We start from the raw sequence: 13,696 nt of genomic DNA on the forward strand, positions 1-13,696 counted from the left end.
GCAGGCCATTCGGCCCTTTGAGCAAGCACCGTCATTCATTGTGATCATGGCTGATCATCCACAATCAGTAACCCGTGCCCACCTTCTCTCTATACCCCTTGATTGTTAGCCCCAATCGCTCTATTTAACTCTCTTTTAAATCAATCCAGTGAATTGGCCTCCACTTCCTTCTATGGCAGAGAATTCTACAAATTCACAACTCTGGGTGAAAATGTTTTTTCTCATCTCAGTTTTAAATGGCCTCCCCTTTATTCTTAGACTGTAGCCCTTGGTTCTGGACTCCCCCAACATTGGGACCATTTTACCTGCATCTAGCTTGTCCAGTTCTTTTATAAGTTTCTGTAAGATAACCTCTCATCCTTCTAAATTCCAGTGAATACAAGCCCAGTCTTTCCAATCTTTCCTCATATGACAGTCCCGCCATCCCGGGGGTTAACCTCATGAACCTACTCTGCACTCCCTCAATAGCAAGGATTTCCTTCCTCAAATTAGGAGACCAAAACTGCACACAATACTCCAGATGTCGTCTCATCAGGGCCCTGTACAACTGCAGAAGGACCTCTTTGCTCCTATATTCAAATCCATTTATTATGAAGGCCAACATGCCATTAGATTTCTTCACTGCCTGCTGTTCCTGCATGTTTACTTTCAGTGACTGGTGCACAAGGACATCCAGGTCTCGTTGCACTTCCCTTTTTCCTAATCTGACACCATTGAGATAATAATCTGCCTCCTTGTTCCTGCCGCCAAAGTGGATAACCTCACATTTATCTACATTATACTGCATCTGCCATGCATCTGTCCACTCACTCAACCTGTCCAAGTCACCCTGCAACCTCCTAGCATCCTCTTCGCAGTTCACTGCCACCCAGCTTTGTGTCATCTGCAAATATGGTAGTGTTACTTTTAATTTCATCATCTAAATCATTAATATATATTGTGAATAGTTGCGGCCCCAGCACCGAGCCTTGCGGCACTCCACATGCCACTGCATGCCATTCTGACATGGACCTATTTATTCCTACTCTTTGTTTCCTGTCTGCCAACCGATTCTCGATCCATGTCAATACCCTACCCCCAATACCATGTGCTCTAGTTTTGCCCACTAATCTCCTGTGTGGGACCTTATCAAAGGCTTTCTGAAACTCCAGATACACTACATCCACTGACTTTTTTTCATCCATTTTACTTGTCACAATCTCAAAAAATTCCAGAAGATTAGTCAAGTATGGTGTATGGTTCACACATTGGCCTCATCAGTCAGCGCAACTCCCATGGAACTAAAGTGGGAAATATTCATCTTCAATCTGAGGGACTGCCTCAAATGCTCCTGTCTACACTTGCAACACAGTTTCTAAGGAACTCAGATTTCAAGGTTTAAATGATTAAAGCTTGATCACGATCAATTTGCAGCCACCATAGTTTGCAATCGTGTCATTGTCCCAACTTTGTATTTTCTTGCCTTCCATAAGGCCTTGTCTGGTAATGAACCATCTGTTTCGGAATTATCCATTTCCAGACTTGAATCTACATCAAACCTATTCATCATACTTCTCTCTCACATCCTCAAAAGCTCCATGTCTTTCAGTTATTTTCCTCCTCCTTTCATCTGCCATCAATGTCTTAACTTCATAGTTTTGTTCCCTTCTGTTGTCCTTCCTTCATCTTCAACCTTCCTCCCCTAAAGTTCTCAATTCCTGAAACTTTCTACCTTGATACTCTGCATCTTTTCAATTCTGTATCCAACTTGCCTTGAGTATCATGAACAGCTTCCTCAAAATAAGTAACATTCTGATTGCGACTAGATCACATTTTTTCTTCTGATTCACATTTGATAAAATTGACTCTCCTTTAACTTTCATTATCCTCTTCTGTAGTCTCTCTCTATTATTAAAATCCAGCTTGCAACTGAATGAAGGTCAGAAGGGACATGACATATGGATGTTCTCCTGAGATGCTGCCTGACCAGTGTCTTCTTTTATAAACCATCATCTGTTTCTACATCTCTGTCTTTAAAGTTGTTGACTGCAGCACCCTCCTCTGAAACAACCCTCCAATCCCCACTCTGTTGCACAGCTCTGTGGCAGTGCACTAAATTAAATTTATTAAATCAAACCAGTGTCACCAGCAATGGCTTCTCTTCCTTGTCCATAAATATAAACATTCCATGCATTGTCCTGTTCCATTCTGAGTGGAAAAGCTGCTCGTCTTCCTTAAGTTACTTTTTTTCCAACCCTGAATTAACTAACTCTTGCTCTAAACGTGTATCAATTTGCAGTTATTCACTGTTAATTTATCTGTGTTTCATTACTTGGAAATGTGTAAACATCGAATTTTGTTCACTCTGATGTTCCCTGGTGGTCTCTAGAATTGTGTAGTTAGTACAGGTCCATCACTTATCCTCCCTGGAAGTCACCCCGAAAATGTGGTGCTTATCGCCACAATGCTAGTTTGTCTACACAATGCTAAGTGTCTGTACGGTGCCTCTGCTCTCCTGATCCGACACCATCCTTATCTTCTTCTTTTTGCGTATGGCGTGCACATCCTAAAGTTGTAGAACAACTTGTTCTATTTGATCTTATTTGATTGTGCATACCGGGTTGATTGCATTCTTCGAAACAGGGCGGACCACGTGAAGGTTGCAATCTTCCACCCCACCACCCTTATGTTCTTCTTTCTTTTCATTGTACTCTAACTGCAGAGTCCCCTTAATTTTCAACGGCACCATTTTCAAAAAGTCAGTTGTCGTTGCTAACGCTGCCTCTTTTTAAAGCCTCTAATTATCTTGCACTAAACGTTATTCACGTTATTCCCTTTATCACGTATCTGTACACTGTGGACGGCTTGATTATAATCATGTATTGTCTTTCCGCTGACTGGTTAGCACGCAACAAAAGGTTTTCACTGTACCTCGGTACACATGACAATAAACTAAACTAACTACAATGTGGATCTTCCACACAGATGAAATAATTTTGTTGCTTTCATTCTATCTTGTCCTACTTTGTGATACATGAGATGCTTTATTGCACACAAAATGCTTTAAGAGTGTAGCAAAATGAAAAAAACCCCAATAATTTAACTCGTATTATTTCTCGGCTTTCTTCAAAGATTGGATTTTAAACAAAATCCTAACACAATGAGTCAGATACGTCACAGGCTTTTCAACAATTTTTGATCAACTTTTAAATCCATGGCACTAGGGGGCAGTCTTGCACTTGATTGAAAGAAGCATGAAGCATTTCTTTGAAATACATGCTCGTTTTTCAATAGCAGTGTTCCATCCCTAATTCTACACTAATTTGCTAGTTATACCGACAACTTTGTTAAAAAGAATTTAAAGATAATTAAGAAAATGAACGTGGCGAAGCAGTGTATTAAACATCACTGTTAAAATGAAACAATCTGCTACGAAATAGTATTTAAAATGCAAAATGTTGTGTTCTGGTCAGATTATCCATTAGCACTCAGTAATTATTTTGCCCATCAGTGCACAATAGGTGTGTTGTCAACAAATATATTGGCTGTGCAATCTGAAGATATTATTTCTTTTCTCTGGACTGTAATGTAACAATCAAAATGATATGTTGTTATGGGGTAGAGCGATATTTTTTTTTTCAGAACAGAAAAGCCAATGATGAGGAAAGGCTATTTTATCCATTCAGGCTCATTAACTTCCTCAAATGACATCTAGCTGAATTTTGAATTGCCAAGGTTTCAACCTCTTAAAAAAGCAATATGGAATTAAGTACAAGTATGAAACATCAATGTTGGGTATAATGCAGTTCTTGTTTTCAAGGAAAAGTGTAAATGACTAATTTTACAATTGGGGTAACCTAAACAGATATTTTCATTAATAAAAGTATTCTCGGTGAGTGGTGTCACCATATATAGTACATATTGATAAAAAGCATGGCAATCCTACGTATGTAAATTTGACATGCAAAAAAACATTGGGTACATTATGTGTAGGAAAGAATTGCGGATGCTGGTTTAAATCGAAGGTAGACACAAAATGCTGGCATCTGGAGAGAAGGAATGGGTGACGTTCGGGTTGAGAACCTTCTTCAGACTTTAGTACATTATAATACCAACTACACAAAATTAGGTCTATTTCAATTTAAGGTATTGTGAGGTTGTGAAAGAAGCTTTGCAAATGCAAATGTATTTTTCCTGACATTTTTGAAGAGAAGGAGAATGCTGTGTTAGAATTGTAGTTGTGATGAGAGTGATAAAACTAGTTTTATTCTCGATTTGGGACAGAAGATGATGAAAAATTTAGGAAAAAAAATAATTGTGGTGTACAAAATTGATAGCTTGCCAAAGTTAACAGGAAGGATCTGTTAGCTTCACTAAGAGGTCAAAAACTAGATGATGTAGATTTTCGTTAATTGGCTGAAGGTTCAGTGCTGTAAGATGAAAGATTTATTTTTCACCCAGTGGGGAACTGGAACCCATTCCATGAGAATGTGGTGGAGAGAGAAAGCCTTGCCACATTAAAAATGTAGCTGGGATGAGCATGTGGGAAAACTACAACCACAAGCCGACAGACCAAGAACTGGGAGGTGGAAATAACTATATTTGAGTGACATGGATGTGATGAACTAAATATGCAATACCTACATGGTAAATGTTTATGATTCAAAGACATGGCAATGTATCTGTAATACATTGTTTAAGAAGGAACTGCAGATGCTGGAAAATCAAAGGTAGACAAAAGTGCTGGAGAAACTCAGCGGGTGTGGCAGGATCTATGGAGCGAAGGAAATAGGCAACGTTTCGGGCCGAAACGTTGCCTATCTGTAAATACAGACCTTTTTGACCTCCCAAAGGAAACATATATCTTTTGTCATGTATTCTCTCATCAGAAAACATAGGGAAAGTTATTCCTATTTTCCAGAAGCTGATTGTCAAATATTTTCAGAACAGGAAAGAGAAGTAGAAATTGGAAGTTTGATAGAATTGGATCAACCAGCACAAAGTTAAACCAACAACATAATCACTGGCTGTTAACACCTTGAAATAATAGACACTTTCCAGTAAAGAACTTGACAGCGTTCAGTGTCCCAGATCAGATTCATTCACACCTTCAAGTTCAAGTTCAAGTGAGTTTATTGTCATGTGTCCCTGTATAGGACAATGACATTCTTGCTTTGCTTAAGCACACAGAAAATAGTAGGCATTTACTACAAAACAGATAAATGTGTCCATATACCATGATATAAATATATACACACATGAATAAATAAACTGGTAGTGCAAATAACAGAAAGTGGTTGCTAATAATCAGAGTTTTGTCTGAGCCAGTTTTAATAGCCTGATGGCTGAGGGGAAGTAGCTATTCCTGAACCTGGTTGTTGCAGTCTTCAGGCTCCTGTACCTTCTACCTGAAGGTAGCAGGGAGATGAGTGTGTGGCCAGGATGGTGTGGGTCTTTGATGATACTGCCAGCCTTTTTGAGGCAGCGACTGCGATAAATCCCCTCGATGGAAGGAAGGTCAGAGCCAATGATGGACTGGGCAGTGTTTACTACTTTTTATAGTCTTTTCCTCTCCAGGGCGCTCAAATTGCCGAACCAAGCCACGATGCAACCGGTCAGCATGCTCTCGACTGTGCACCTGTAGAAGTTAGAGAGAGTCTTCCTTGACAATCCGACTCTCCGTAATCTTCTCAGGAAGTAGAGGCGCTGATGAGCTTTTTTGATAATTGCGTTAGTGTTCTCGGACCAGGAAAGATCAAACTGGACACCCTCATTAGCCCTAGGCTGATCTGGAGTGGTTAGCTCAGAAGCGTGGAATAATTGAAAACATGCTCTTGGACTGAATGATTGTTTCAAACATAATGCTGTTTTGCTGTTACAGCGGGTGCTGAGTAAAGAACTCTACCCATTTCACAAAAGCCAGGCTATTGCAGAGGAAGACATGCTATCTTTCCATTCGTACCAATGAGGTTCTGACAGACAATTATTCACATCTTCCCCCACCTCTGTGCCAGCACTTAAAATATTAGCAGCTGTGACATAGCGAGCGTTCCCGGTCAGGAGTCTGGAGAATATTAATTTCTAAATCCACTGGTGCTTTCCTGGCAAATCTAGTCTTGCAACAGCCATCTCGCACTGTGCAAACATTGGTGATAATTGATCCCATGCTCATTCTGTTCCTTCCTCTGTGGAAGAGGTTAGCAATGAACTGGCTGTCCAACAAGTAGCAAATGGACTGAATTGCAATGACAATGACTTGACGCAAGAGGTAACCAGAGTTGAACATCGTGGGAACCTCGTACGATAACCGTACGGCATTCGTGGACCACCGTGGACCACCGTGGCGCTAACGGCAGGTAATCGTGTAACTTGTTGACTCGGGAGAAAATTCAAGCAAGCTTGAATTTCTCCAAGAGTGACTTGTACACTTGTGGTTGAGCATTGCAACATTATATGAACGTAGTGGCCAGTGCGATATCCGTAATAACTCTTGCGTTTACCGTGGGAACTCCTGCGAACAGTGAACCCGGAAGCTGGACAGAGGGGACAGAAGGTGAGTAATCTGGAATGAACATGCTATTACTGGGATCATTCTCTGCGAGATGATCTTAGTGCGGGAGACAAGTGTAGGAGAGGTGTACTGACTGTGTGGGCAGAACTTTGGAAGTGATTGCCCACCATTCTCAAAAGCCGCTGTGTCTCCCTGTCCCTCCAACTCCAGAGGAATCCGCTCCCCGATGGGCCGCTACGGCGACAAGTGGCAGTTCGCCCACAGCCCGAGCTGCGCAACCCCAAGAACAAGACGTACCTTGCACACCATCAGCTTCTGCCCCTACGGGGAGCGTGTTCCTCTGTAGTTGGAGCGGGGCTGGGCTGGAGTTGCTGATCTGGGATTTCCGTGCTTGCAGTGGGCCTGGGGTTCGGTGTCCCGATGAGGGGGCGCAGCTCGGGCTGTGGGCGAACTGCCACTTGTCGCCGTAGCAGCCCATCGGGGAGCGGCTTCTGGTGGTCCTGACGTCTCTCAGCTCCTGTCCAGGGGGGTGGCCGGAGACGTCAGGACCAACAGGAACCCGCTCCCCGATGGGCCGCTACAGCGATAAGTGGCAGTTCGCCCACAGCCCGAGCTGCGCCCCCTCATCCGCAACCCGGGTTCCTCTGGAGTTGGAGCGGGGCTGGGTTAGAGTTGCTGCTGGCTGTGAGTCTCTGGGATCTCCGTGCTTGCAGTCGGTGTCCCGTTGGTCCTGACGTCTCCGGCCACCCCCCTGGACAGGAGCTGAGACTGGGAACTGTACTGCCATTGCCCCCTCCCTCTGCAACTGCAAACAACCCCACTCTCCTGCAAGGACGGTACAGTCCCCAGTCTCAGCTCCTGTACAGGGGGGTGGCCGGAGACGTCACAGCCCGAGCTGCGCCCCCTCATCCGCAACCCCAAGAACAAGCCGTACCTTGCACACCATCAGCTTCTGGCCCTACGGGGAGCGTGTTCCTCTGGAGTTGGAGCGGGGCTGGGCTGGGCTGCTGCTGGCTGTGGATCTCTGGGATCTCAGTGCTTGCAGTGGGCCTGGGGATCGGTGTCCCGTTGGTCCTGACGTCTCCGGTGACTGGCACTGACCTGCTGGCATCGCCGACGTGAAGACAGTGCAAAGCCCCCGCGCCGGTGCAATGAGCGGGGAGCTGGAGAGGGGAGGGAAGGGGTCACACACATGGCCGGGAAGCAGAGGGGTGTAGGTGGGGTGAAACTGAAGGGAGCGACAATCTGCTGCTGCCTGCCCGCTGAGTTAAAAAGTTCCCACGCAAGACTCACGATACACTGTGTATCGTGAGTCTACCGTGGGAACTTTTTAACTCAGCGGGCAGGCAGCAGCAGATTGTCAATTATTAACACTCCCGCGCAATTACCTTCTCTTTTGTGAATGGGGATTTAGTTCCCCTTTCTTCGAGGACCGACCGGAGGTTCCGCTGTCACCTCTGCGGGCCGCCCTCGGTGAACGTCTTTATTTTCAAGCTTTGTCCATCTCTTTTGAACTCATTTGATTCGATACTATTTGATTTTGGAATGGTGGTTACTTATTATATAAATTATGTGACCTATTTTCTGTTCCTATGATTCTCTAAGTACTTTGTTTATAAATTCTGAACTCGTGAATTCGAGATTTCAGTGGTTTTCTGTATGCGGCTCGCTCAGATACACTTGGCACAAACCGGCTTTTCCCATGCCGTTTACAGTCGCGCTGGACTCACTACATTTCTATGATCTGTAATCGTTTAACATTGAGTATAAACGATTATATTTAATACTCGGAATGCATATTGATTTTAGCGATGCCATATAACTTTCTCTGTATGTGAAGGGAACGAGAGCCATAAAATAAATTATGCATGAGGGCAGGCAATTTTCACTTGTAATGCTTGTCTAAAAAAAAGTGACATGATTTGTGCCACGTGACACTTCACAGTTCACAATGTTCATTCAAGATTTAACGGGAAAGCTCGGGAGACGGACAAGTCACTCGCACAAATAACAGAAATGCCGAGTACCCGTGGGAACTCTTTATCTACCCCCCGTTATATCGTGTGATATCGTGCTAGACCACGACCACTTCACTCTGGTTACATCTTGCGTCAAGTCGCCCCGTGAGAAAGCGCTTTAAATAATGCCTGTCACTGTTACCATGCTGGAGACTTGTGGCATTGCTTGGCATCATCAGAGGAGATATACTGCTCTGTCAGACTGGATTACAATTGGACATGGACATAAGATACAAAATAAAACAAATGTTAAATTTCAATAGACCAGTGGTGCTCCTTTCTATTTTTTGTTGTCGTTCTATTGGATAAATTCTCTTGTAGCAGCCATAGTATTTGTAATTGCAAATGCTTCATGGTGTGCAGAATTGTTTCATTTCCAATAGATGCAACATTTTTACAATTGGTTTAACTATAATGGAAATTCAAACTGACCAACTATATCACTAAATTATCCCATCCAGTGTTAGGTTAACCAATATAATAGGATAACATTTTATTATTAATGGAATCACAGAAGCTGTTCAAACTCCCACTTAAAAATACATTTATGGGCCAATGGAATAGAATTGCCCACTCTTCTTATGCTGATGGTTATGTATAAATTGATTATTGAACAAAATAATAGTGACATGGAATGGAGCCGAATGGTGCACGGTGCAATTAATTGTAATTTTCATGATAAATTGCAGTGAATTATTGTTTGTCAAATTCTGAGATACTTTTTGTTTTCTAGTGAGTCCAAATCAAAGTGCTAGATCATGCAAGACTCCCTGCTCCCTCAGAGCAACGTGTTCAAATTGTACCAGCCAGGGTGTGGAATGCATGTGGTGCAGCAGTGCTCGCCGTTGTGTGGATTCCAATACTTACGTCATCTCTTTCCCATATGGACAATGCATGGAGTGGCAGACTACAAATTGTCTTTGTAAGTATTTGATAATTTACATTCCTCTAAATTAACCTATGTTTGTGATAACTCAGATGGCCTCAATCTTCTTGATGGTGCAGCAGTAGAGTTGTTGCCGCACACCCAGGTTTGATCCTGACTACAGGTGCTGTCTGTACGGAGTTTGTACGTTCTCCCCATGACTTGTGTGGGTTTTCTCCGGGATCTCCGGTTTCCTCCCACACTCTAAAGACAAACTGGTTTGTAGGTTAATTGGCTTGGTATAAATATAAATTGACCCTAGTGTGTGTAACATAGGGTAAGTGTAAGGGGATCGCTGGTCGACGTGGACTCGATGGGCCGAAGGGCCTGTTTCCGTGCTGTATCTCTAAACTAAACTAAAACTTCTCAATGGAGTCAAATAGCCCTGAGTTGCTACTCGTATGAGCCCATCATTAGCTTGTACTGGAAATGCACACATGAATATTTGTTTTTAGATGGTTGAGTAGTTGTGTGAGATGGGCATTCAGAAGTGCTTGAAGTGAGGAGCCAACATGTAGGTGACATTTCATAATACAATGCAAGTGATTTAAAATTTCACCAAATAACACAGGATCTATCGGCATCCACTGTTATAATGAAAAGAATTCTGACAGTAACTTCTGAGGTACGTGCGGCTCAATGCAGAAGATGCTGTCAGTGATTTCTTGCTTCTCCACAGGGTGCATTGTCTTAAGACTTTCTCTACCATAACATTCAGAAACCAGTGAATGAAAAATAACCTCACTTAATTATGAACCAGTCTCACTGTTTCTAAAAAGAAAACCCTTTGAGAATCGTACATTCTGTTGCAAGAAGTTGCAAACTGATTTAAAACAGATTTCTATCTTGCTAACAAATTTGTGACTCGTATAAAAAATAAAATATATATATACTCTTACATTGGTGTTCACTTCAGATATTTAACATTTCTGGGGAGTTTTAAAGTATTTTAAATTTTGACTTTATTTCCACTTCCCCCTTTAATCCATGTATAAATCTTCACATCCGAGATGTTCTAAAATGTTGGTTTTGAAATCATACTTTCACTAGTTTGCTGGCTGCACTGCCATTGATTGATCTATATATACTCTGGAATAATAGAAACTATTGGCTGGATTGCATAACAAGATCTGAACCATCTGTGCTTTAGTCTTACTGCATTATACGCAAGCAAACTAAAACAAAATTGGTTTGTAGGTTAATTGGCTTGGGTGGGGTCGGGTGGGGGGGCGCTGTTTTATGTTAGTTTTTTTTTAAACGTTAACAACTTTTAAAATATACCATTAACCTGAACAAAACTTGTTTCATTTACAGCACAGGACAATGGTGAATAAGGTGGGACAAAATTTGTAGCTTCGTCGTGTACCGTTTCTTCGCAAGTAGAGGCACAATGCAACCCCCCAGATAACAAGATGAGAGTTTTAGTTATCTCTCTAACTAAAGAGATAACTAAAACGAGAGATAGCTAAAATAGATATATAGATATATAGATATATAGATAGATGTGCAAGAAATAAGATGATCCATAGCCTTTAGGTAACCCAGTAGTTTATATCTGTGTGCATTATTTTTACTTACTTACACAGACAACAAAATAATTCTATTAAAATGACTTAATGATATTATTGCAGATCACCTCATTCCATTGTGTGCCATAGTGATATGTGAATGGCACATTGAAAGTGGGTTTCTAGCAAAGCATTGTCCAGAAATTTATTTTTCAAATTAATAGCTTCTACAAAAATGCTTTTGTGCCTCTTTGCTCTGGGGCAAATAGTTCCAGCGTCCAAGGTTATATCATGTGGCTAATGTTTTTGCATCTTTTTTCTGGTTATTTACAGGAATATAATATAATTCAGAATTTGCATAATCTATTTCCTGAATGCACCCACCAGGACACCACAAAATGTTGACATTTCAAATCTGTTATTTCCAATCTTGGCACTTAGTCTCCTGCCACATCTTCCAGGCTCCTTGGTAGACTACAGCCTCTTGCACTGCTAAGTATATGAAGTGCCTACACTATTTGATATCTTTGCCCCTGCCCCTGTATTATTATTTGTCTTTAGACCTACCAAATGTAACCTCTTACAATCTTGACATTCCTGCAAGTGTTATGGTAGTTCTCATTGCAATCCCTCTTTGATAGTTAGAATATGTTGACTCTCTTTAATGCTCATAATTTTAATCAAAGGGAAGCAGGAATACGTTAAATTTGTGAAGAAATGTTTGTTAATGATAAACAGGGATTTAAATTAAAGCATTAAAATAACAACAGTTTCAAATCAGAACTACTTTGGAGAAAGGGGAACATGGATTAAAAGGTGGAATTCCTGAAAATGCTGGATAGCACTTGGAGGAAAACGTGAGACAAAAGGGGGAAGGAGAGATTATGAAGAAATCATTCAGGAAGCAAAGCATAATTTTTGAATTATTATTTAGTGTAGTTTCAGGTCATATGTTAATTTTAACACAGGATGAAACAGAAGTGAAGATCCTGCACTTGACATACTTCAATAATTTATGCTGATAAAAGCATGACTTTGTATGGCCAAAGAAAATTTGCCGGTTGTGCACTGCTCTGAGGTTATTCTTGTAATTGCAGTTTGCTATGGCAATCCAATTCAGATTGTTTAAAAACAAATCTGGCTCGTGTCTGAGAAGATTGTTTATCTTTTCAATTAATTTTATGTTGCATTATCGTTGTAATTTGTTTTAAAGAGTTCATAGCTTTTATTAACTATAAATGTTCTGTAAATTAATGTATTAGTAACTGGAGAGCACAGAAAACCATCTCAGGATGAACTGATAGAAAACCACTTGCTTCCAAATTGTGGCTGTGTTAAAACACTGTTTTAAGTCATTGACATCAAAGCAAATAAGCCACAATAATAACCTGATTTCATATCTGAGGCATCAGATGACTTTGAAGTTCATCTGAAAACCTTCACATTGGAAAGAATTTATGAAAACATTAATGTTGAAAGCCCTTTTTCCTCGTGAAAAGGCAATTACTATAATAAGCGATGTAGTGACAGGGAACGTTGTTGCCTTTTCACATTTTGACACATTGATGTGACTGAAAATAGCTTTATATTGTGGATTTCTATTCATCCAGATTTCCTGTTTACCCCTTGAGCTTAAAATGCTCTTCATTATGACCACATGACATGTAATCTCGAACGTCCAAAAAAATACCTTGTCATACATTATTTTGTGCAACGACAATTTAGAAATAAATTTGTCATAACTGATTGTGCCACTTGGGCAGCACAGTGGCGCAGCGGTAGAACTGCTACCTTACAGCGCCAGAGGCCCGAGTTCGATCCTGACTAAGGTTGTTTGTATGAAATTTGTACATGCTCCCAGTGACCTGCATTGGTTTTTTCCCCGAGATCTTCGATTTCCTCCCGCATTCCAAAGATGTACGGGTTTGGAGGTTAATTGGCTTGGTATAAATGTAAAATTGTTGCTAGTGTGTGTAAGATAGTGTTAATGTGCAGGGATCGCTGGTCGATGTGGACTCGATGGGCCAAAGGGCCTGTTTCTGCGCTGTATCTCTAAACTATACTACACCAAACCATTTTGAACACTTGTTTTGGGTATCCAAATATATTTATCTTACTACAAGGTTGGTGGTTGCTGAATTATAAGAGATTTGGAAGAGGCAGGTTGATTGAGAAACAGAATTAGGTATTAGGCATGTAGTCATTTTTGGTTCTGGATTGAATGTTAGAAAATGTAGATATATTTGGAAATTAAGATAATTTGGTCAACTACGAGGAAATGTTGGGCTTCCATTTGAATGCCTACTAAGTAACTCCCTGCTGGTTTTGGAAGACGTGGCCTAAAGTACAGATGAAAAGGAAAATTATTATATGCGGAAAGAAAACCTATTTAACAAGAATTTGTGTGAAATTAATAGTCAGTTTATCGTGTAAGACATTGCAAGGGGATGTCTGTACATTGATGAGACCAAATATAGACTTGCCGACTTGCTGAACACTTATGCTCAGTCCAATGAGGCCTACGAGACCCCCAGGTTGCTAATCATTTCGACTACCCTTCCCATAAGCCTCAAAATCTAACTTGTATTACATTGTTTTGCAATATACAAATGATGCATGCAGATAGAAACTGCTGGGGCTCCTGATAATATGAACTAAAAAAAACTTGGAACTCTGGAGTGAAAGGTGTCTAATACACAATTTGTGAATTTATGTTTGAATTGGAAATGTTTTGAGATTGCAATAAACTTTGTAT

At 41.1% G+C, this 13,696-nt stretch overlaps 1 protein-coding gene across 2 annotated transcripts in view; it reads left to right on the forward strand.

Annotated features, from left to right (window-relative positions):
- Positions 1-13,696, forward strand: part of atrnl1 (attractin like 1) — a 720,322-nt gene that overhangs the window by 189,371 nt on the left and 517,255 nt on the right. For both annotated transcript variants that reach the window (XM_033033944.1, XM_033033942.1), the window contains exon 17: positions 9,242-9,430. In XM_033033944.1, coding sequence (XP_032889835.1) covers positions 9,242-9,430 — 189 coding nt within the window. The remainder of the gene's footprint in view (positions 1-9,241; positions 9,431-13,696) is intronic.

Source organism: Amblyraja radiata, chromosome 15 (assembly GCF_010909765.2).
Source record: "Amblyraja radiata isolate CabotCenter1 chromosome 15, sAmbRad1.1.pri, whole genome shotgun sequence".
Lineage (NCBI taxonomy): Eukaryota > Metazoa > Chordata > Chondrichthyes > Rajiformes > Rajidae > Amblyraja > Amblyraja radiata.